This window comes from Leptonotus elevatus, chromosome 1 (genome assembly GCF_054856555.1).
Source record: "Leptonotus elevatus isolate MCC_2025b chromosome 1, RoL_Lele_1.0, whole genome shotgun sequence".
NCBI classification, from domain to species: domain Eukaryota; kingdom Metazoa; phylum Chordata; class Actinopteri; order Syngnathiformes; family Syngnathidae; genus Leptonotus; species Leptonotus elevatus.
The window spans coordinates 52,242,156-52,268,510 of NC_141239.1; the positions used below are offsets into that span (position 1 = coordinate 52,242,156).

At 37.3% G+C, this 26,355-nt stretch overlaps 1 protein-coding gene across 2 annotated transcripts; it reads right to left on the reverse strand.

The window, feature by feature from the left end:
* Nucleotides 1-25: 25 nt before the first annotated feature.
* carhsp1 (calcium regulated heat stable protein 1) lies at nt 26-24,377 on the reverse strand. 2 transcript variants are annotated; one of them, XM_086080141.1, is made up of 5 exons: nt 24,211-24,377; nt 3,827-3,943; nt 3,551-3,659; nt 2,454-2,576; nt 26-744 (listed from the first exon to the last, which is right to left on the reverse strand). In XM_086080141.1, exons 2-5 carry the CDS (start codon nt 3,894-3,896, stop codon nt 582-584), a joined length of 465 nt encoding a protein of 154 aa, XP_085936267.1. In that variant the 5' UTR covers nt 3,897-3,943; nt 24,211-24,377; the 3' UTR covers nt 26-581. The 2 variants fall into 2 exon arrangements, with proteins under 2 accessions (XP_085936267.1, XP_085936276.1); XM_086080150.1 differs by lacking the exon at nt 24,211-24,377 and adding an exon at nt 4,936-5,049.
* Nucleotides 24,378-26,355: the final 1,978 nt, after the last annotated feature.

A 26,355-nucleotide genomic window follows, 5' to 3' on the forward strand; every position in this document is an offset into this window, starting at 1 on the left:
AAATTATTTAATAGACAAAGCTGACTCAGATGCTGACAACTCTTTAATAGACTCAATATATCCAACCACATATGATCATATACAAGCAATGTATCATAGGCACAGGAAGAAGTTCTGATGGCAGAAGTAGGCACAGTGTTGACCTGGTTTAAAAAAAACCTTGTGGTATTGGATCAGAAATTCCAATATGAATTAACAACAGCCTTAAAATTCCAGTTGTGACCTTAATGAAGCTTAGAGTTGGGAAACTGCAAGTGAAATACAGTAGATAGTCTCAAATAATGAAGCACAACTGCAAATAAGGTAAAACTTCCACAGTGTCAAAAACATTTGAATGACAATATTTGAAGCCTTTTGTGATATAAGCATGTCCACCATAAATCAATTCATATGCCTGTCAAAACCAACTGTATGTTTTTGGTTCAAAGTATAGACATCCAATTACCACAGGGCAAAAGGTGACCTTTCAAAGAGAAGATAGCAATGATTCCCTTCTAATTTACACTAATTGTGTGCTTCAGGCTATTAACCCCATCATCCAATATTTGTAATGCGGCCGGCCCATTGCAGCATTTTAACGTTCAGCTGTTAACTACATTGCCAGTCCAGGTCTCGTGTTTGGTTCCTGGCTTCAGGTGGGTGATGATCACCTCCACCGCTTGGACCTTCTCGAATTTTGGAGGGATGGCGCACACCTTGTAGCTCACCTCGTCACCTTCCACTGGCACGTACTCACCCTCAATGCTGAAACACATTACAAGTTACACACAATTTATCAAGTTGTCTGTGGCCTTTAACTTATCCTGTATGCAATATGTTAAAAATTCAGACGCACGTGGCTTTGTGCCAGATACAATATTATGCCCGGTACACACATACCAGATTGGAGCCTTACTACCACCTTAACTCATTCACTGTCATTGACGGCTATAGGCCTCAAAAATTCATTTGAACTATTTCTATTAGTTTAACATTGTTTCCCACTTTTGTTAACAAGAGTATGAAAACCTAGATTTTTTAAATTGTATTAGAACAGATCAAATTTGTGATTAATTGTGTGTGAAGTCATGCGATTAAAAATTGTAATCGCCTGACGCCCCAAATCTTTAATAATCTTTTCTTTATTAAAAAAAGATTCTTAAAAAAAAAATATATATATAATTTTTATTTTTTTTAAAGAAAAGATTATTAAAAAATAGGGGTATCAGGCGATTACATTTTTTTATCGTAATTAATGGCATGACTTCACTAGTTAACTCACGATTAATCACACATTTTATATCTGTTCAAAATGTTTAAAAAAAAAAAAAATTCTGGGTTTTCATACTCTTGTTAACAAAAATGGAAAAATATGTTAAACTAATAGAAATAGCTAAAAATAATTTTTGACGTCTGTAGCTGTCAATGGCAATGAATTAAAATCAAAGTCAGTGAAGGCCCCATTATCAGACATCTGAAAAAGCTAATTCCTCCCACATTTGCTTGGAAAACAAGCAAGGTCAAACATTATAAATGTTACACCTGCTTAATCTTTTCAATTACACCTCCTTTTGCGCGTGGGGTCAACACAGAGGTCGTTCAATTCAATGACTCTGTGGCTGTGATGTGAAATACAACAAAATATATTTTCAGAGGTTGAAGTGGGCATAAGTAGAGATGTCCACATACATTTTTTATGCAAGCTATTTTCAAAAAAATACAGTTGAGTGCAAAATGGACCATTTGGTATGTACCATGCTTTGCTGCTTTACAGTTAATTTTTTTTTTTTTAGAACAGCTAGTGATGTAGTCGCAACCTATAGATGAAAATAACAAAAAGCAAGCCAAAGGGGCAATGTTCTTCAAATGTTCAGCATTCCAGCATCCTGTGAGTGTCAATAACATTTATTCATGTATATACAGTGCCTCTCCGTTTGTGGAAACATAAACTTACAATAAAATAGAGATGAATTCATTAAAGTCATTGTATTTCTATACATAAACATTGCAAGCATAAATCGTATTGAAAATGCTGTAGTGTACCATGCATATTAATTGAAGTGCCACTCATTGTACACTCATTAGGCAAGGCCTGGTGAGTTGGTGAGTGCGTGAGTGGCCGAGAGCGATGGCGACAGCAGCTCCTGCGTAGGTGAGTGTGTGATCGTTTAAAAGGTGAGCTACAGTGGGGGTGTGAATGATCAACCACGATAAAGCAGGGGGAAAACTGTGCAGTTCACACTACAAGTTGTTTTTTTCTTCCTTAAGTTTAAATATAAGGGCTTTAAAAATATATATACATATAAATCATCTTGCTTACATGTAGCACTGGCACAGAACCATATCTTTCCATTGCATAGGATTATCATACAAATTTTATATCGCATCACGTTATCTTCATCAGAGTGAATCGTACCAGAGCGGGACTTGCTTATTACGGTTATTGTTGGCAGTGCATCGGAACATAATCTTACTCTGAGATGTGGACAAAGATGTCGCTGCCCCCATCAGCAGGTATGATGAAGCCGTGACCTTTGGAGCGGGAAAACCATTTGCACACACCAGAAAACACGGGACCCTCTGAGGCACGAGCTGTCCTGTATGGAAAGGACGGAGGCAAATGATCATGAACATATTACCTACTTGTTGTTACCATGTGGCAAAAGTACTCAAATGCTCTACTTAAGAGTAAGACAAATACCTTGAGTATACCTAAAGTAGAAATACAAATTCAACTTGATTATGTACAACACACATTTTGACAACTTAATTATTTGTCCCCCTACAAGCGCCCAAGATTTTAATCATTCAAGATTGCAACCATGGTTGACTTTAACTTTCCTTATTTGTCTTTGTTACATCATGTCCTAAAAAAAAGAAAGAAAGAAGGAAAAGGAGTAACATGCCAGTTTTGACAAAGTATGAAGTAGTATTTCTTTTCAAATGTAGAGAGCAAAAGTCCAGATAAATAAATACGCAAGCGCCGATACCTTAAAATTTTACTTAGGTCGTTTTTATACTTTGTTAGTATTTACAACATACTATGACAGTTACATCGAATTGAATTTGGTTAGCGTGCATTGATGTGTTCTGAAATCTATTTAAAGTCACATGACAGGAAAACCCAAAAATTATAGATGTGAATTTTTTTACAAGCACAATTAAACCACAACTTTTGTTCACTGGGTTTTCTTTTTTAGTTTAGGAAAAATGACATGGTCAGCCCACTGCATGTTTTTTTCCTGGCTCAACAGCAGAATAGGACGGAGGGAACATTTTGCATCTGACTATTGCTATGGCATTTTATATATATATATATATATATATATATATATATATGTAACAAAATACTAAAGGGCAAAGTAGTGTAAAACAGTTAAATGTTCAGTTTAGAATTTAGATTCTTAATATAGTAAATGTTAAAGGACCAAAAATAAGTTATTTTATTAATTTAGTATTTTTTTAAATTAATCAGCCAATTAATCTGTTATTGGAATTTTATTCTACCAAATTTAAAAAATCCTCATTGGTCGGGCTCTATGTGTGTGTGTGTGTGCGCGCGTGCCCTCACGCTGAGCAGGTCCTGTTCCTGCGAGTAGGCATGGGGCTGGGGATATTGAAGCCCCGTATGGGCGAAGATGAGCGATCTCCGTTTCTCCATACTGGAGGTCTCAGGGACTCTGATTGGAGGAACAAAACATAATGTTACATCATAACACAATCCACCTCACAGCCGCTTGCTCACGATCCCATCTTAATACTACTCCAAACAGAATACACAAAGAGAAAATGCAGTTTCATTTCAACACGTTCGATGCACTTTTCTTAAACTGTTGCAGAGTTCTACCTTTTGATCCAGTGGGTGGTGATCCTCCAGAGTTTAACGGCGGGGTTGTTGATCGTTCCTGAGAAGTCATGGTGGTTGGGCGAAAACAGGTAGGCACGTAAAAGGGATTAAAACACCCTAAGTGGAGGACAAGACAAAAAAAATTTAGCCTCTGGGTTTGGTTGATGCAGGAGATGTTTGTGTTTGGCCTCTCAAATGTTATGTCAGAGACAGCATATTTCAGTAATGCAGTGCAATGGTCTATACAGTTGTGCCCTGTGATTGGCTGCCCAAAAAATTCAGGTTGTACCCTGCCTCTCGTCCAAAATCATGACCTTCATGAGGACAAGCGCTATAGAAAATGGAAGGCTTGATTTCAATGACTTCATTGTATAAATTTGACAGACAATCATTTAAAAATGTAAAAAAAAATAAAAAAATAAAAATAAAAAAGCTGCACTTGGCACTCTTTCAAACAAATTCATAAAAATTGACAGTGGAACGGAATGAGGTTATATAGTGGAAGCTTCAAAGTTGTAGAATTGGGAAGCCAACTAATAATATAATATACTAATATATATATATATATATATATATATATATATATATATATATATATATATATATATATATATATATATATATATATATATACACACACACACACACACACCTCTGAAGTTACTCCAAACCTTGCCAACTTGCAGCGCATCATGATACCAGTTATGGCAGAGGGAAAAAGTGTGATAAGAACAGGAAATGAAACTTATGGCGAGGTAGCCTCTCTTGGATCAGTCATTGCAATAAACTTAAAGTGACACAAAATCAGCACTAAATTTTACAATACATCTGTCATGCCATCTAACACTAAGCTGATGTCACGATTGGGGTCAGTACATAAAATGTTGCATTAAGTTTGCCAGTATGATTAATTCTTACCCTTAAATAACAGTTAAGAATGTTAAAAAAAAGACTGTAAATGTTAGTCACATGACAAAGCTTAAGTAGTTTGATCTTTTGAATTTCATGCAATTGTATTATACAACAGTTAATGTTTCTATGTATCTCGATGTGAAAAAGCCAGGACATTTAATCACGATTTTCTAAATGACAGGATGAATATTACCCACATTTAACTCAGGAAGGTGGTTCTCTCAAAATATCTCTTCTGTGGCTTCTAAATGAGTGGAGGGCTATATGGTGATAAGAGTGTGTTTTGACATTGAGCAAAAACTATATTGAGGATCTTAAAATGTCCTTTCTGAGCGATACTGTAAAAAGCGTGATGTAAGGCTCAGTCTGGACTCACAAGATAGTGTCTTGAGGAGGCCAGAAGGGGAGGGCTAAGGATTAGAAGGAGACAGGCTGCAAAAGAACACAGTCTCCACACACACCATATGGGCTTGACAGAAACAAGAGCGGGCCACCAGAACACCTTCTAGAGTGCCAACTATGAAGCAAACAGATTATTGTGCGCACAATCATTGAAGTGCCGGCAGAATAACCATACCATAAAGAGACAAATGAAGATGAACCAGAGCACCAAACTGTTTTAAGGTCATTGGTCTTATGACAAAATAACTCGTTTAACGTCACACCTCTATAACCGGTACTCACATTTATTGTTACCAACTGAACACATCGTACAGTTTGAAAGAACAGAAACAAGCGAGCACAGAGGCCAGCGGCGCTCCTAACGCAATAGACATGACGTTAATGAGATTGCAGCTTGTCTGGACCGCAAAGTGACAGCGCGGTCGATTTATGCCCGATCACACACAATCAAATGGGGGAAAGATATGAAGTACATGAAAAAACAGCAGGGAGCAAGGAAAGGTGTTTAAAAGAAGCAAATTGATTAGGACATAATGTGCATGTAATGTATGTCTTTCACTCTATACAAATTAGTATGCCATATGACCTTCATGATAGTGGAAGTCTATAGGCTAAGTTGCAAGTAACTGTCATAAGTCAAACAAATCAAACCTAGGACCATTTAAAGATGCCTAAAAACAAAATGTACGTGCTTAATATAGTTATAGGCTAGTTGGGACTATTTAACTCATTTGCTCCCAAAAACGTATATAAAAAAATTCTATTTTAAATATTACCATGCTCCAAAAGACGTATTTATATGTTTTTTGTTTTTGTTTTTAATGCTAGAGCTTTGATGCAGTCTCTAAACTGAAGAGAATGCTTGAAGCAATGGTAGTTATTACAAAAAACGACCAGCAGGTGGCAGCAAAGTATAAGAGATCACCTTGGGCCATGTTCCAAAAAAGCTCTTTCAACTGTTATCAACAGATTTAGCTATACTCTAACGCTAATTGCTGGAATACGGAAACAGTTTCAATGCTTTTTTTTTATAAAAAAAAAAGAGAGAAATGTTACAGATTTTCAGTTAGTTAAATATACATTTCAATGTTGAATGTATTCTTTAATAATTTACATCACAAGAGTGAAACCTTTTTGTGTCAACTAGGGTTAGACCGATTATCAGCTGGGCTGATTATCGGCGCCAATATTCAGTCATTTTGAAGAATCATACGGCCGATAATAGATCAATTTGAAACAGTGTTAACTTCAGGGAACTAATTTTCAGAGATGCCGCTGACCCAGGCCAGGATATTATCTGCACCTTCTGTTTTTGTTTGTACATAAAATGTGTACAAAAAACTAAAGGCTGAAGAAAAGGAAAAAAAACAGATTTACTGGCAGCTGAATATCACCACACGATCAAATCAAACACCAACGTAACACAATTTCCACTGAAATTCATGTACCATATCATGCACGCACCCACACACACCTAAGCCTTGTGGAATGTTCCAAAATTATTCACTGATGGTACTAACCAGAGACCCTGCTGATACAGCAAATACCAAACCAATGGGGTGAATGGAGACACACGCACGCGCCAACACACGCACACCTACAGGAAGGATGACCAATTTCAACAATCTGCTGATCTGACTGCCTCACTTTGAATAGACACACTACCAAAGCAATCTTGTGTTTACAGGAAACCAATACCTTTTTTTAAATGTAAAGAGTAATAGTAATATTAAATGTGTAAACACTGATGTGTTTTCATTGAAAATCATGTAAAAATTAACAGGACAGGGAAGAAAAAGTCAGCACTGAGGCCAGGACTTTTTGAACTTGTAAACAGTAAAAGGAGTGCGCTTAGTGTTTTATGTGCTTTACACATCCATGCACCAATGGAAAGCTGTTGCCAAGCAAAATGTTGCAAGGCCCAATGGGTGCAAATTACAGTTCAGTGTCTTGCCCAACAACAACAGCGAACAGTCAGAGCCAGGATTCCAAGCGATTCACTTTATTGAACCAGAGCTGCCCGTACACAAACGTTTGATGGTAAGTGGGCTGATATCACCATTTATATGCTAAGTTTAAATATATGGTGGGTCAGAAAAGTTCCAGGACTGACGTCATTAAAGAGATACATCAATTTTCACAGCCTTCTCTGGCAAGTGAGGAAGTTGTTCGCTGTTAGAAATTGTTCGATGGTCTGGGCCCAGTATTTTCAAATTTTTTTTAATCCCGATTAAACTGATCCGGATTTCCAAATCCCATTTTCCTGATCCACGGATCTAGATTTTCTATCCTGGTATTTTAAAACTTTTCTGGGTTGATCCTCTTGGATTGACATTTCCAAATCCATCCTGCCTTTAGGATCACACTGTCCAGGATCTCAGACAGGGGACAGAAAGTGTCTTCTAAATATACCAAATGACATTTTGCCACTTGCTGTCCAATGAAAATGACATCACAGTTTCTCAGGGCAAACGCAATATTCATCCGAATGTCGTGTTTAGAATAGGCCAGTGGTGTAGTGGTCCCTGGAGAAGTGGGTATACATTTTTTTTTTCCCGCTAATCTGCAGATTTTTTTTACACTCTTTTTTTTCCGATTGTGACAGGTTTTCAGTTTAAACTCTCTGGTTTTCAGTTTCACTTCTCTTTTTTTCAGTTTCAACTTATTGGATATGTTTTAACGTGGTGGGTGTGGTTTGGGGCGAGGCTTTGAGCGCGAGAACGCCTTCCAGCTTTTCAGAAGAGGAGAGCGTGCCCTCTGTTGATTAAAGGCAATACTTATGGATACAAGTTCACCAGGAACTCCTAAAACGCCTGTAAGCCACAAGTTAATATGTGGTTATATATGTTACTTGTGGCGTTAAAACCACCATGTTTGAAATTACTTTATGCATCATGTCATGCTAATTTAGCTAACGTGCTAACTGGTTTACTACAGAAACATTACCGCAGACGCTACAAGGTTATATGCAATAAAAAAAACACTGATTTACAGGCGGTTAGGAGTTCCTGGTGAACTTGCATTCATGAGTATTGCCTTTAGCCAACAGAGGGCGCGCTCTCCTATCCTGAAAAGCTGGAAGGCTTTCTCCGCGCTCAAAGTCCCACCCCCGCCCCTGCACGTTTAAACACTGCCAATAAGTTGAAACTGAAAAAAAGAGAAGTGAAACTGAAAACCAGAGAGTTGATACTGAAAACCTGTGACACACGGGAAAAAAAGAGTGTAATTTTTTTTTGAAAAAGACAATATAATTAAAGGAAATAGTGTTTTTTTTAATGTCTATTTTTCAATACAACCTTTTACAATGCCAATACAGTACAGTGAAACCTCGGAGTTCGAACGTCTCGGAACTCGTACAATTCGGACTTCAACCCCAAAAAATCGGAGTAAAAAATGCCTCGGAGTTTGAACTCATTTTCGGAGTTCGAACACCCAAGCAAAGCAAGCTAAGCCGAACGTACCTTAAAAATGGGTAGACGAGTGAAGCAGAGCGAAGCCGAGTAATGCCGAATGCTCACGTTGCGGTAGTTGAGACGATGCACTGCTCATTTCCAGTCAGATCGTGAATACTCCCGGAGGTGCTCCATACAAGCGAGTCCATTCAAAAAAAAATTTTTCGCCATGGGCCCAAAGAAAAACATACAGTGCTACGAAACACAGTGGAATTAGAAAGGAGATTATCGCGCATTTGTAACTACTGTTACTACTTTTGTAAATACTGGCACGAGGACCCCCCTTAGCTGTTGAACGTGCCTGACGTTAAACAACACACGCAAGGACCGCTTAGTAGTCTAACAATATGCCAAATGTAAAATACACAAACTCAGCACTGAACTAAAGCTAGCATTAACATAGGATTTATCATCCACGGATGCTATCATACAACAGGTAAGTTAAGGTATTTTTATCGTTTAAATACTGTACTGTACTGTAAATGTAAAAAACATCAATATAAATTAAAATAGAAATTTTCTGTTTTTGGAGCTTGGGAACGGATTAAGTGCATTTACATTATTTCCTATGGGAAAAAATGTTTCGGAGGTTGAACAATTCGGACTTTGAACACTTCGCAGGAACAAATTATGTTCAAACTTTGAGGTACCACTGTACTTGTTTCATTGTCAATGCAGATTTTTTAACAATGACAAAAAAAAATGTCAATACCAAATCTTATTGTCAGTGTTGCGGCTCCATAGAAAAACATGACATGTGAAGGGAAAGTCATCATTTGTAATTAAGCAAAAATAATAAAATGATCATGAATGAATTAGGAGCAGTTTGTAATGTAAAATCTATTTATTGTGAGGTAAACATGAATAATATGTTATCTACTATAAAATTAAACGACATCATATAAGTTAGTTAGGGCTATATTACTTTAAGTTATTGTATATGGTATACAATAACTTGGTTAACCTTACTTAGATTAAAAAAATAAAATAAGGTGGGGGGGCTTCATAGACACTGAGATAATCTCTAACATTTCAGTCTGGCATAACAGTCTTTGCACACTGGATTAATTATACAATTACAGGGGTTCCCTACATCAGTGGTTCTCCAATCGGGGTGCGCGTTCCCCTGTGGGTACGTGAAAACACATCAGGGGTCACATGGGATTTAAAAAATATATTTAAAAAGTAGCATACATGCAAGAAACCATCTAGGCTTTTTTCAGTTTCTGCTTCTTCTTTTTTTTTAAAGTTAACTAAATTATTTGTTTTGAAAACCAACCAGTGCCATGATCCCAAAGGAGGACTTATGTTAAATGATTGCATAATTATTTATTCAGACAATTACTTCTTTGTTTTTTTATTAATTTTTTGACCAATACATAGTGGGACTGTGGTCAAAATTAAAACGAGTTCCCAAATTAAAACCAGACACATGATGGCACAGCACCGTTTTGTTTTGTTCATCCAAAATGCTAGTTGTCTAGCTAGTTTAGGGCTAAATTGCTAACGTTAGAATGGCGTTACATTTCATAACATTAGCCTAGCCGAAACGCAATTTAACTACAATGTATTGGCGACAAAAAACTCCTCTGTACAGTGATATTGCCAGTAGTTTAAAAGTTAACAATGATTTATTTGGAAACAACTTTAAAACTTACCTGTGAATGATGTTTTCATTGTATGTACAGTATGTTCAAATACTGAATACAAATACCGTCATTCATTGGAAAGACGTTTATTTATTTCTGCCTCGCATAGGAGACGGAGCGACCTGTCAATCATCTGGAGTGGCATTGACACCCACGCGTTAGCAATAAAGTTCTCGGCATGACCCGCCCTACTCATTTTCTGATAGGGGCATCAGTTCTCATGCCCTTAATTAACCAATAAGAAAGCGAGTGCAGGCCAGCCAGTTAGAGGCACCGGAGTGGCCACTGATCTGTATATACTACTGGATAGCCGATAGCAGAGCCCGGTGTACCAGATGTGATCCGGCTGCCAGATCGTATCGGGGTGGCCTAACGAACACGTCACGCTACATGATTGGCTGGAAATTATCATATTATTGTCAAACAATATTAAAGATGTAATTTAAGCAACAAAATGTACGGACTGAAATTGTAAAAACGTAAATAAACCTAAGAATAGAAAAGCTAGATATATTGAATAAATAATCAAATTGATTGAATAAATGATAAATATACAAATTAATTGCCTGAAATGTGACAAATAGTGTCAGTTTAGATTGCTATGTGTTCCTATTAACATTAAGACTATTTTGTGATATATTGTAATTTGTGAACTGCTAAAAAAGAAATAAACCAAACCGAAGTGAACACGTCTGAATTGCGCATTTCGTAATGACGTCATTGGCAAGCTCGAAGGCGCTTCAATCTATTTTTTAATCTCTTCAATCTTAAAGTATCCTGCTTTTATATTCTTAGGTTAGTGGAACCTCGAGGTTCGAACGTCTCGGAACTCGTACAAATCGGACTTCGACCAAAAAGTCTGAGTAAAAAATGCCTCGGAGTTTGAACACCCAAGCAAACCAAGCAAACCCGAACGTACCTTGATCGGGTAGCCGAGTGAAGCCGAGCGATGCCGAATGCTCACGTTGCGGTAGTGGAGACGAAGCGCTACTCATTTCCAGTCAGAGCGGGTAAAAACTCCCGGAGGTGCTCCGTACATTCACGAGTGCATTTGGATTTTTCCAAAACAATTTTCTTTGACATGGGCCCAAAGAAAGACAGCAGTGCCGGTGGCAGAAAAGAAAAACGTACAGTGCTATGAACCATAGTGGATTCAGGAAGGAGATTACTACTTCCGTAAATACTGGCACATTAACTGTTCAATAATGTGCCAGATGCTAAACAGCGCACAAGGACCCCTTGGTAGTCTAACAATATGCCCAATGTAAAATACATTAACTCAGCACTGAACTAAAGCATGCATTCATTAACATAGCATTTTTCCTCCACTGAGGCCATCACACCACAACAAAAAAGGTAAGGTATTTTTTATTGTTTAAATACTGTACAGGGTGTACATGTTATTTTTTATTTTTTTTACATAAATAGAAATGAAAATAGGAATTTTCTGTTTTTGGAGCTTGGGAACGGATTAATTGCATTTACATTATTTCCAATGAGAAAAAATGTATCGGAGGTTGAAAAATTCGGACAGGAATAAATTTATGTTTTGACAATTTCAGTCCATATATTTTGTTATTTAAATTATATTTGAAATATTTTCTTTATAGCGTTTTGACGTCAACCGTTTTTTCTTCTTCAAATAACTTTATTGAACATTTGTAAAAGGGTTATCTCCAAATAATCCTGTAGCGTGACGTCATCGGTAGGCGACCCCGATACAATCAGGCAGCCCGATCACATCTGGTACCGACACCGGCTCTGGTCGAGCCGATCCAGAAATATATACAGATCAGAGGTCATGGCTGAATGGTGCGCATCCAGGAGGATTCAGAAGTGGGTAGACGCAAAACTGACTGAGAAAGAAGTGGGTATACCCTGGACTACATCACTGGTGGAAGCACATACCACATATTATTAAGAACATTTGGGGGTTGATTTCCCCTTTAAGTTTTGTTGCTGTTAAATTTTGGATTGAAACTATTACTTTCTCCCTTTTTTTCTCGTTACTAGGATTTATTTTAGATTTTTTTGACATTTGTGGAATTTTGAATTTTTCAGTTCAGAAAAAAGTACATAATGAGGTTTCATTTATTAAGAATATCACTTTTACACTAATAATTCCGTGAAATGCAAGAGATACTTCTTTATTGATGAGTATAGAAATTAATACCTGAGATCAGAGTCTAATCCTACCCCGAGGTGGGATTCATTTTAATGCTATTTTTCAGGATCAAATTGATCCAGATTTGGTACTGAAGTTTTGAATTGAGCTCAAATCTGGATTAAAGGCAGGATTGGATTTCCAAATCTGGATTAGAATTTTCAAGATTAAATGTGGTTTGAAATTTAGGATCAGATCTGGATTTAATCTATAATCTACCAAATTTAATCCTGGTGGATTATGTTTAAAATACTGGGCCTAATGCATTGTTTGCAGGAGTGTTGTCATGGTGAAACAGCCATAAATTGCCCTGCCACATTGCTTACTTTTTCCTGCACAGCGAGCGACACAAAGGTTAGGGGTATACAGCACCACTAATTGTTACCAGCAGATAAACATTATTTTATTTAAATTCTACACCCACATGTTGTTGCAAAATTGATCTCAAAGTTTATTTTTGCATTCCTCAAGAATAAAATATCTTTCTAACACTAAACTATGCACGCTACAAACACTTAATCCATAGCGACAACAGGATTCAGTTTCTCTCCGCAGTACATGTCCAAGGTGAGATCCTTGAATTGTTTGAATGTGACCATCCTCTTTATGTGGCAGGAAGTCCTGTCGTCTCCCATCCTGCCTGCACGGTCCTTACTTGCAGACCACATAAGATCTGTGGTTGCGCCACAGTCATCATTTGGGCAAGCAATAAGACAAATGGTGACTAAAAGCTCTAAAAGCACAGTATCTTATTCCAATCTTGTTCGATTGTTAGAACCCATCATGCACACAAACATGAGCTCACAGTGCTGTGACAAATACTGATACAGCCAAGTAAGGTATCACTATTGCTTGTGATAAGCGATGTCATACAGTCACATATTGGTATCTTTGTGAATACTGGGGGTGGGAATCTTTGAATGTCTCACCATTCGATTAAATTCCGATTTTTGGGCCTGCGATTCGATTCAGAATTGATTTTCGATTAAGAACGATGTTTTTATTCAAAATGATTTGATTGGCAATGATTTTTTCTTCAATCTATAGATGTGCAAGGAATCGTAATGATCTACTCCAGTCTGACTCGCTAATGCTAATTAGTGCGCTACTCGTGGCACTTTTATCACTCAAAAGAACAGCTCCACGCTGAAAAAAAACAAACTTATTGGAATAACTTGATTGTGACTTTTTCCTTCTACTCTCTAATGTGGCTACAACTTAACAGTGTATTAGACTGCGTGGAACCAAACTGCCCCTCAGTGGCCAAATTGAGTACAACATGAACAGCACTCCTAATAAAGGCACACACAGACAAAGGCAAGACAGTATAAAATAATTAAGATAAAATTGATTTTGGGACATTTAAAATCTATTCTGAATCGTACTAAATGAGGATCGCGATTCTTATGAGAATTGATTTTTTTGGCACACGCCTAGTGAATACACAGACTCACAAAAGAAATTCAAGCAGTCTTCATGCTACGCAAAGACCAACATTTGTTGGTGAGGTCATCGTGGGTCAGGGGAAAGGACTCTTGTTGCATAAGATGAAGTGGACAAAGGTTGTGATGAGCTCCAGGTATTTAAGGACCTGAATGCATCGGCATGTGCTAATTCACATCCACTATCCATCCAGCCAGTGCTGAGCCATTAAGGCAGAGAGCATGAACCTCAAACACAAGCAGCCTATTATGTTGTGCTCTTTGTGGGCTTGAAAGCGTGTGTGGGTGTGCGTATGCATGTAGGCCAAATGGGATGTGTTGACGCAATTGCAGAAGAGGATCCTGATCCTGCAACAGGATGATTCATCCTCAACATGCGTCAGCGCCACATCCACTCAGTGAATGTACATTGATATTCACACCTTGTTGTTCCTATGTATCGTCGAAAACATCAGATCATCCCAAGTTGCATCATCACATGTTGCGATTCATTACCAGACCAACAGTTGAAAATGATCTAGACGTCCATAACCAAAACGATACATAATTGCCATGTCATGATGTTATTGGTAGCAAACTACAAGTTCTGAATGCAAAAACTTCAGGATCAGTCAAATTAAGACTAATGTTTTACCAGTATAGCTACAAATGATCTTTACATTGTTACTTGATAGAACATTTTAAACTGAGGTTACTGTGCAACTTTATGTACAGTACATTATAAAAGCTGGCTACACCATAAAGCCCGACATTGCATTGGCTTGGCAAACATGATACTTCTCCCTTTTGATTTGCTCTGTGATAGAAATCCTAACTGAAAGGATGTTTTCTGGAACGAAGGTGGCACTACAAAGCTGAGAACCCAGGTGATGTAGCCGTTGCTGAGAATCCCATCAAATTAAAGTACAATGATAAAAATGTGCTTAAAGAACTGAGCCGATTGTGACAGAGAACCACAGGCGGAAATTCAATTCATGACGCTGAAGGATACTAAACACACAAAGCAACAATTAGAGTAGGCTAATACCTTTACTTCAACTCCAAAACAGCAAAGTCATGTTGATGCAACATTGGTTTGATTACCTACTTGTACTTCTAGTGGTCTCTAATACTGTCTGGTAGACCTGTACAAAGGGAAAATATCATGTAAAATGTACTTTTTCATTGTTTGAATACGGTAGTTCAGACTCTGGTGTGCCTGTGCACCCAATCAAGCCTAAAATTAATCAACCAAGTAAACCTTTTGCCATCTGCCTGTTTCTGAAAATGTGTACGTGAGAGAGCTGTTCTGCACTTTCGTTGTTATATATCAGCGAAGCAAATTTACATAAAAACTGCCGACATAACCTAGTGACAGCTGGAGTCAGATAACTAGGGGTGGGAATGTCCTGATTTTTGGGTCTGCGATTCGATTAAGAATCTATTTTCGATTAAGAACGATTTTTGATTCAAAATGATTTGATTGACAATGATTTTTGCTTCAATCTATAGGTGCAAGAAATTGTAATGATCTACTCCAGTCTGACTCGCTAATGCTAATTAGCGCGCTACTCGCGGCACTTTTATCACTCAAAAGAACGGTTCCACACTGAAAAAAAAAACTTTTATTGGAACAACTTGATTGTGACTTTTTCCTTCTACTCTCTAATGTGGCTACAACTTAACAGTGTATTAGATCGCGTGGGACCACACTGCCCCTCAGTGGCGAAACAACATGAACAGCGCTCCAAATAAAGGCAAGACAGTATAAAATAATTTAAATAAAAGCGATTTTGGGACATTTTAAATAGATTCTGAATTGTATTAAATAAGAATCGTGATTCTTATGAGAATCGATTTTTTTTGGCACACCCCTACGGCCGACTGTCTGAAACACCGCCATACAGAGCCATCATAAATACTGACACACCACTGCTATCGCGTCAAACATTTCACACATATTCGATACACAGATTAGCACTAGCCGACAGTGCTAGCTTCTTATAAGCAGCACATGCATAATGAAGAAAGAAAAAAAGCATATGACGCTCCAGAGTTAGTATAAGTCGTATTTTGTGGGGAATTTATGTTTTAAAAACCAGAGACAGCTCCCAAAATCCCCGCTCCCTAATCGTTTAGAAATACGCTCCGATCACGCACTGCTTCACTCCAACCATTCGGAAACTCAAAGCGTTGTTCAAATGTGCCGTTGGGTTATTCAGAGTGCCCCAAAAAGGAGTGCCAGAGCCCAGTGCGTCAGGCAGTAGTACAGATGGAAACAGTGCAAGCTGCTGATTGGTTTATAAAATAGGCTGTGTTCAGATATTAATAGGAGTGGAACGCACTCTGCCTATCAGAGTGGTGGTAGGGCATCAGAGTGAATTTCCAAACGTACCCTGTGTTGACAGAAGTGAACTAGTTCTGGTTGGAACTAGGGATGCACGATAATGCTATTTTCAACCGATACGATAAATCAATAATTTAGAAAGTGCCGATGTCGATAACCGATAAGTAAGCCGATAATTGTTTGCAAAATTAACTTGAATACAAATGTACTTTCAAGTCCTATTATAAGTGTAACATGTACAAATACCTTGAAACATTGTGTAAAGCACCATGAAGCTGAATTTTATTGATATCTCTGCTTCAAAGACAACCAGTAACTCATTTTGAGTTTGCCAAAACAAAATAGTCATATTTTAAAAATGCAACAAAAAAATTGCTAAGGTAACATTTTGGGCAGACACAGTAAAGAAAACCCACGCTGGCGACTGCCATGTCGCCATGATGCATCAAGGTGAACACGAGGTTGCGCGCATTATGACGTCACAAATATGCAACACTACCATAAGAGAGGGGAGGGGTTGAGGAGTTGGGCACAACTTGAGCCACAACCATGGACCAACATGGCCTGTCTATTATTATCGGCGGATTTCTTTATTATCTGGTTTATCTGTTTGACGTCAAATTGGCCGATAAATGCCGATAATTATCGGCCACCGATATTATCGTGCATCCCTAGTTGGAACTTTTTATTTTTAACTTAAAATGGCTTACATTCATTAAAATTGTACGTCGCATTAAGGAAAAAGGTAGAATCCTGGTCAGTTATTGCGCGTCACACATTTGTTGCCTGACTACTACTTCTGCTTCAATTTCTTCTTCTACTTTCTGTTGGTGTTTAGCAAATACTTTTGCTGCATTACCACCACCTTCTGGCCACTGGTGGTAATACAGAAATCATATCTGCCAACCGCCATACTAAACAAGTCAACACAATCAAGGAACAGGGATTTTGGGTGTCCTAGCTCTAATTTTTATATATACAAGTCATACTTGAGTGTAAGTCACAGGACCAGCCAAATTATGAAAAAAAGTGTCATTTGTAGTCTGAAATATATGGTAGTGCCACGCTACTTTGCGGTTCACTTGCTACAGATTCACTCTCATACATTGTGGAGTTTACCTCAGGTTGTACCTCAATATTTCGTGGTTTTTTTTAGAGATTATCCCTACCCGAACGATTTTCATTAGTGAGTACTCGATAAAAAATCTTCCTTTATGCTGATATGTTTGTGCTTTTTTGTCATATTTGAGTGAGCAAATAAAAACAGCTCTATCTTTCACTCAACACAATCTATTACATATTTAAACAAAATATAGAATATATGGTAAATTAAGAAACGTGTACCATGATAAATTCAAGTGAGCTATTTTTAGAACAGACCGCCCAGAGTTATTTTGTACACGCTGACACGTTACTCACTTACACTCTCCTCCATGCACGTGCACTTGAAGGAGAAGTAGAAAAACAAGTTAATTGAAGGCAATTAACTTCAACAGGCCGCTCATTTACGCAACTTCGCAAGAAGAGCTCATTATGGTGACAGACAGTATTAGCAGTTATTGAAGGAAAATCTTTCTCATTTAAAGATGCATATAGTGCTAGTACAAGATTTTTTGCAGCACATTCATTTTGTTCACCTATTTCACTTCCATATCGATTCCATTTCCATCGACCTACTTACCACAGTCACTCACATAAAAGAAACTGACAAAAGCTTGCAGTTTGTCATCCTTTCATTGAACAAACAGGAACCTCTCTGACTAAAGAAAGTGAAATGATGAAAATGTGTTTTATTTTTTCCAGCCCCTGGAGTGAAAAAATAAATAGCAGCGTGCCTGATGTCTAGGCTGGTCCACCAATATTATTGACCACGTATGGATTGGGCTATCTTGAATCGTGACAAAAATATGACAGAGATGACAGATTTGTTATTAAAACAACCAGGAACTATTTTAAATGCATAATTTATTTCATTGTCCTCATTTTTACTACACTTTAAAACAAACATGTTTCCTACAGACAGAATTGTGACATATTTGCTGGGTCTTGTATAGTACTTTGCACTTGTCACAACTGGGTCAAAATAACCTGCTACTTTTTCACACGCCTGGTGGGAATAATGGCATCAAGTCCAAAAAATACAAAAGCACAAACCCATCATGACCCAGCGGATGCAGAAAAGACTCTTTCATTAATAATCGACTGGATGAAGTCGCTGCACTGGCCACAACATTAAGGTAAATATCTGAGAAGCAAGTTTGTCTTTTTGTTTACGTGCACCAAACTAATTAAATGGCTAGGGAATAATAATCAATTATAAATAATAATAAGCAATCATCAAGAACACTCGTCCTTCCTGGCTGTCAGGGCAGTACGACGAGAACGGACGAGAAAGCTGGTGGTAGACAATAGACATATTGTGCACACCAGTTGCGCTATTCTGTTTGAAGGCACAATTTATAAAACTTAAAATGTTATTTCAAGAATCATATTAAATACATGTTTACATACATTTTGACAAATAGGGCATTTCCCCAAGAGAAGCTTGTATTGAAAGAAATAATACATTTACAGTATTTCTGTGGAAGTTGACTCAAATTCATTCTCTGGGAACCCTTTAATAATGTAATAAGGGAGGAATTAAATTCAATCACCGCTTAAACGTGATGCCAAGTTGAACTGCTTAAGTTCAAACTTGATAATAAGCTTATAAATGCCTCCTGGAGACATTCCTGTCATATTTTGGAGAGTCAAGTTTGCCTCTCATAAAACGGCAAGGGATACATGCAGGTACAAGGGATACAATTTTAATGATCATTTAATCCAAAATATTGTGCTTCGTTCATTTTTTGATTTGTCCCACTCTGTACTGTATGTCTGTAACTTTGTGTTCTTTTGCCGCTGCCTGTTTTAGCCAGGTCTCTCTTGAAAAATTGGTTTTTAATCTCAATGGGACCAACCTGGTTAAATAAAGGTTAAATGAATATTCACCGATGCCAAGTAACCAATACCACTAGCACTTTCGACACATAACATTTATAGAAATACTTTTTGTGTGTTTCTCACAAAAGGCAAAAGGCAGAAGTCACTCAGCATTACAAAATGTATACGGAGTCATAATAATAATATAGTCAAATACCTAATTACAGGGGTTAATCATTACCTTGACTTATAAATATATTTATATTTTTACAACTACTATATTCATCACAACAATTTAGTAGGAAGTTGCATGAAATTGAATAGGGATGAATGCTGCCAATACCAGCCACCGATATTTAAGGTGCTCTCTTGTGGCGATTCTACTATCAGCAAATTAATTACGTTGTACGGCTAACAGAATGATTTTAGATTTTGTGAATTGCACCCTCTTATATTCCCTTTAAGACACAATGTCTGTGAGTACATTTGTTTATAAGGTTTATGTTCATGCTTAGAGCAGGCCCGGTACCGGTTCGTGGTCCATTTGGTACTGGTATAGATTTTAAAAAACAAAAAACTAACTTGTACTTGTATTTAATTCACTATGTATGCAACCTAAACACATTAAATCAGAAAGAAAGAAGTATTTGTTCACAATGATCTGTTACTGTGTCAATTGAATTTTTATGCATCAAAAGTCCAAAGTACTAATGGTTTTCACATGCTCAAGAGTGAATACTTATCAACATCCCTAAAATGGATGCACAACGTAACATTTTAATAAGAGTGTTTTTCAGCAACATGAATGTCTCTCCACCAGTGACACTAGAATGTAATCCTGCTGCAAAACACTACATAAACTTGACAAATATATGCCATAATTAAATATGTGATGGCACTTTGCTATTATTCACATAGTCTTTAGTGTTTTGTAAGACATACAGAATACAAACTGGCGTCCACGGTGATAAATGAGGTTCTTGTGTGATGAAGCAGACTGAATGAGAGCCAAAAGATAAGACTATATTAATTACTGGACAAATATTATTACAATGCACTGATGGAGAATTAAAGATGAGCTTAGAAAAGATGGAGAAGTGCTGTGTCGTGTAAGAGTAACATGAGAACTGATGCTTGGTTGCTTGACCTATAATGCAAACACACACACACTTGTATTTATATAATTGTGAGGACATCCATAGACATTATACATTTCCTAGCCCCTTCACCTAACACCAACTATCCAAAATGATTGCCGACCCTTATTCCTTACCCTAACCTCAACCATAACCCAATTCAAACCTAAACACTAAAACCAAGTCTTGACCCTCAAAAAGAGGTCTTGAGTTGTGAGGACCGGCCAAAATGTCCTCACTTCACAAAAATGTCCTCAATCTGTTGGTTAAAGACGTATTTTGGTCCTCACAATGTAGTATGCACAAGTACATGCACACACACAAACACACACACACTCATGTTTAACAGTGGGAGTAAAAGAGAATGGAATGTCACATTTTGAATATGCAGGTGTCTGATTACAACCTCCGGCCATTTGGCCTGCAAGGGCACTTCAACCTGTTGTAGTCGGCTGCGTGACTTTAACAGTCATGACAAACCTATAAACTCACAAACACACCCTTGCCCCCCGTCACCTGATGTTTTATGTTTCAAACAAAAACATGCTTCAACTAGGTTCCTCTTGCAGATCTGCTCATCTGTTGGGAAACATTTACCCCACAAGTGCCTACACTCACATAACCCACCAAGTGGCCAAAATGTCAAACAATAAACCTACCTCTAGTTTCAAGCGGGTTTTTGTGAGCACATGTCCATTTTGCATCAATCACAAACTGTATAAACTCAGTTGTACAGTTAAATCCAAGATTATTACCAGATTTTAAATTAAAGTTCATTTCATTTGGTTATTGAGTACCAGTACCTATAGGCAGAGGTGGGTAGTAACGAGTTACATTTACTCCGTTACTTCTACTTGAGTAACTTTTTTGGGGGGAAAATGTACTTCTAAGAGTAGTTTTACCACACAATAATTTTTACTTTTACTTGAGTCGATGTGTGAAAAAGAAACGCTACTCTTACTCCACTACATTGGGCTACACTAGAGTCGTTACCCGCCGCCCCATTCACACATTAGATTTACCGTATTTTCACGTAAGCGCTCCGCTTGACTGACTGTGAGGGAGCATTTCCGCGGACACTAGTGATGTGACATTCACAAACGAATCGAGTCTTTTGAACGGCTCGTCAATGTGAGAGCCGTTCAACCCCCTTCAACGTGCCCCCCCATGTTCGCTTTTGGAAGGAGTGTCATCTGCGCATATTGCCGTCAATCAAACAATTAACTTGTAAGTGGCTCATTAAACTTTGAAACAAGCAAAAAAGAAAAAAAGAGGATACTGCACGTGCCGAGAAGGGTCTAGGGTCTCGACCATGGGCGAGTGGAGCTCTACCGGAAACACGTGACCTCCAATTCTATTTTTTTGTTTTACTAAGCCTAAACGTAACTATAACACTAAACCTAACCATAATCTTAACTCAAATGAACGTTAAATAGTATTATTTGTATTTTTTATATATTTATATATATATATTTCGTGTGTTATACGCTTCACGTTGGTTTGTCTGAACAATTAAATAAAGTGGATGCAATCTGATTTATGTTGTGATGAAAATATTAAATAACAAAAGCATTAGCCTCGGCAGCTGAGATGGGTGCTGAAGAAGTACTGTACATCATTCTGTACTCTGCAGGAAGCTCCTTAGTTCACAACACCTGTTATTTGTTACTGAACATCTTTGTAGATTGGTGTAATTAACAGGCACAGCACCTTTCCATTTTAAACCCCGCTCTTGCAAATTCAAGCATTTTAAAACTTGTGGCTCGAACGCAAGTACTTGAAAAGTTAGGAATAAATCACAATTAAGTACTCCTAAGTTTTTATTTAGGTGTAAACAAATGAATAACACGTCACATGCAATTGAAAACAAGTTTGAGGATAACACCCAGTGGCGATATAGTGTAATAATATAATACACAAACAATTTTGACATTTTTAGAAAAAATTAACCTTTTTTAACCCTTATCAATGTCCTTTCAAAATGTTTGTTTTCCTTAAAATAAATAAATTAAAAAACAAAGGTCGGTCGACATTTAAATCACGGTTGATTTGAGGACTATCTTAAGTCCGTCTGTACGTCAGGTTACGTTCAGAGGCAACGCGTTTCCGATAGAGTTGTGTTGTTGATGTTGTTTATCTTCAAAATTTCTACATGTTTTGTATACTGTTCTGTACAAATTAACTAAATAGTTAGTTCATTAGATAATAGTTAATTAATTAATGAAATGTTTCATTTATTAATTAAATATGGAATTAAATAAATCAATGTGTTATTAAATGTGTCATTAATGAATTAAATTACCTATGATTATATATATATATATATAAATATTTCTCTATTTATTTAATTATTTCATGGTCACTGTGCTGTGTTGCGGTGTTTCATGAATTTATTTTATCTGTTAAACTTACCCATCAAAGTTTGGTGGGCAGGTCCTAACACCTGATTGGTCACTCTGCTCACCAAGTCAAGGCAAACCTATTTCAGAATAGTGAATTGATGCAGAGCGAGTAGCTAGTAAACACAATTCGATAGGCTGGGTGCCGCTATTGACCACAATGGGAGCGTTACCATGAGACTCAGATTTACGCTCTCATGAGTTGCTTTTTGAGACAGGTTGAAATGGAAGTCACTTTTTTCGCATTTTCTGTAGTCATGTGACCCCGCCCGGTAAAAGGAAGAAAAGGAAGTAGGAAGAACAGGGTCACTCGCTTTTGTGTCGGAATTGCTTCCTGAGGGGACAACAAGTCTTATTGAGCCAAGGCTGCCGCGGCTCCATACACGCATACTATTTATTCTTATGACGTTGCATGAGGAGCCGTTAGCGTGACGTGACCGCCTACAAGAACTGCGAGATCTCGCGAGAGTCGAGGCGGGACATTACGAGAACTACGCCTCAGAAGCAAATCACTGTTCAATGGAAACACCTACAAGTCAAAACTGTACTTTAGCAAAATAGTAGAAATATCGCTTTTATTTTTATGTTGGTTTTGCACAATAACAAGCCTCGATCATTATATAACAGGAAAAAAAAATCCATCACCTTAGCCACCATGTTTCTAACGTCTTCAGGCCGAAGCAGTTGATTAGACAAGATTTGAGTGAATCAGCTAACTTTGACGGGCGAGTTTGACAGATAAAATAAATTCATGAAACGCTGCAACACAGGAACATGAAATGTATAAATACAGAAATAATTATATATATATTTATATATGTAGGTAATTTGATCAATGTATTTAATTATTGGTTTATTTAATTAATAAATTACACATTTAATTATTTCATGACACATTTATTTAATTTTGGCACTTTTGGTCCTCCATATGCCACAGGCAATTACCAAATTTCACTTAATTGGTCGGAAAATGAATTATTACTAAAAATAATGTACCTTTGTTCATCAATCAATGCCAGTGACGTATAGTGGCAGGCAGACCTGCAAGTAATTACTTTTTTTTTAACTACATGGAAGAAGGTACATACCTAACCTGTGTATGCACTTTTTTACATTTTTGTTTGGAGGTCTGGAGTTGTGACCAGGCTGGATTTTGAAGTGGCTGTTTTCGTCAAATTCTAATGTTTAAAAAATGTGTTTAAAAAAAACAAACAAACAAACATTGAAATGAACATGAATCTCCCTTGAATTTGATAGGGGCAAGTCGCATCAACTGTATACCCCGCAACATACGAAATGCCAAACACGCACGCGCGCACACGCATACGAAGGCGACAATGAGCTTCTGGTGGCTTGTTGTCAACATCTACAGAGAGGCTCACCTTTGCAGCACTTCAGGGAGTATGGCGTGTTTTCGAGAAACAATGAATGCCTATCACAAACGTTATATCACGCTCAAGTAAACAACGCAGAAGGAAAAGGCAATACGTCGTGGAAAACAAGTAGCGAGTACTTCAAATTTCGATGGGGGGAAAAAAGTGTTTTTAAAGTCAACATTTGCGTTGCATTATGCCACTCACCGTCTCCTTCAGTGACACCGAAGAACGTCCTAGAGCCAAAGCAAAACAAGTACCGTTCTGTGTTTTGGGGAAGTTCTGTCGAGCAGGTTCTGTGAGTTCTGTGGAGCTCACTCAGGTTGTGAGGTTGGATTCATCCAGGAACTTCAAGCACAGCAGCTCTCTCTATTTTTGCTGAATGGGCGGGGCTGCCGCTGCCTTTGCGGTGACGTCAGTCAATAACACGTTACGGTAAATACTGATAGATACAAGCGGTTCTTCACAAAAATGCAAAAACAAATGCACCTGCTTAGTTCAGAAATAGTTACAATTATTATTTATTTTTGTCATTGGATATCACTGCATTTAAATAAAAGTAGATACAGTAGGCCTATGTGTGTTTTGTTTTTTGTTTTTAATGTATAGAGTACTCCTATAAAGATAAAAAAGCAAAAACAAAAAAAACACAGATTCTCAGTACAAAACTAAAAACAATGTTAATAGTTAACTAGTTAACTAGGCACAATTTAAAAAAAATCTGTCAATAACATAGTTTTTTTTTTATCATTATCATTTTAAATAGCATTTATAGCAGAAAAAAACAAGCATGCTACATGTCACATTATTAAGAGGAGGCTGGCGTTGGCTAAATTTTTAGGCTACGTGGTCCCATAGCTTTGCTAACGTAACATTTTTGTGAGTTTAGAGTTTTCTGATTTATGGTCCTTCATGTTGCTGCTGGCTCTTCTTTGTTTCTGCCTAAAAGTATCCCTATTCTATCAATCTAACTGCAGTTCACTATAGTTTTTAATTTCCATAAATTTTACACCTTGTAATCATCCATGGAGGTTGAACAAAGAAACAATCCAACGTTTACGTACATCCATTTCCTTTTGCATATCTGGCATTATGTCTACGGGGCAGTAGCGTACATTAGGAAGATTGGACTTGATACATAAGGGGGCTGAGAAAATCATTTCTAAATACATTTTAGACTGTCAAATAAAATGCTGGAGGAACTTAATTGGGGCTACAGTTTTCTGACAGGGCATTAGCCCCTGCAAGCCCCAGTGTAGCACCATCCCTGAATCCATCCAGTGTGAAATATGCGCCTGTTCACTTGAGCACAAAACTATGCTTGCAGGAAGCCATGACTTATTTGGTTGCATGAAAGGCAACAGCTGGAGACACAAGTTCTTTCTATCATGTAATGTTTTATCCATCACATATACTGTACTTCATAGACACAGAACAAATATATTTGTGATTGATGGATCATTTTAAGAAAAATTAGGTGAAACTGGATAATTTTCTGCACTATCCTGGTTGGGAATGACTGAGCTATGCCATTCCTGGACCTACAATTTAAAGGCAAAGTGGTGATAAATAGATAACTGAAGTGAAAACTGTTTTTAAAGTGAAAGTTGTTTTGCGTGATACAATGCAGCACTGGCCCCTAGTGGCAAGGAAAATGTGACTGTAACACGTCCTACGGTTGCTAAAGTAAAAGTGAAAGTGCTAAGCCAATGTGAATGGAAATAAATTGTAAACAAACAAAAAAATTATAATAAAAAAATTAAAAAACATCCCTACCAAATATTTAAATTTGTAACAACTTTTATCAGGATGTGCCTTTGTACACCGCTATTAAAAATTAAACACCTTTGCCAAATAGAAAAATGCTGAATTGTAGACTAATAAAACAGCTCAAGAGCAAAAACACCATTTTAGTCGTGACATGAAGTGGAAATTTACAATTTGCGAAAGAGTGGTTAGCATGTCCGCCTCATTAAACTCAGGGTATTCTGAAGGAACTCTGGTTTAATCCCAAATTACTAAAACATTCATGTTAACTGAAGACCCTAAACTATCCATATAGGAGTGGATGCGAGCATGGGTGGTTGTGGACCAATTTAGGTTGTTTTGTCTCTTGCTAAAAGTCAATGGGATGGACTCCAGCTCATCCTAATGAGGACAAGCATTGTAAAAATTAGTTAATGTTTTCATTTTTTTTAAATGTTCCAAAACTCACAATCATTTCAAAATAGAAATTAAAACATCAAATTTAGTGCTGATCAGCGATGTTAAAAAAAGATAAAAAAAAAAAAAGTCAAATAAATGTTACAATCCAAGTTAATTGTATTGCATACAAACTTGTCTGAAATATTC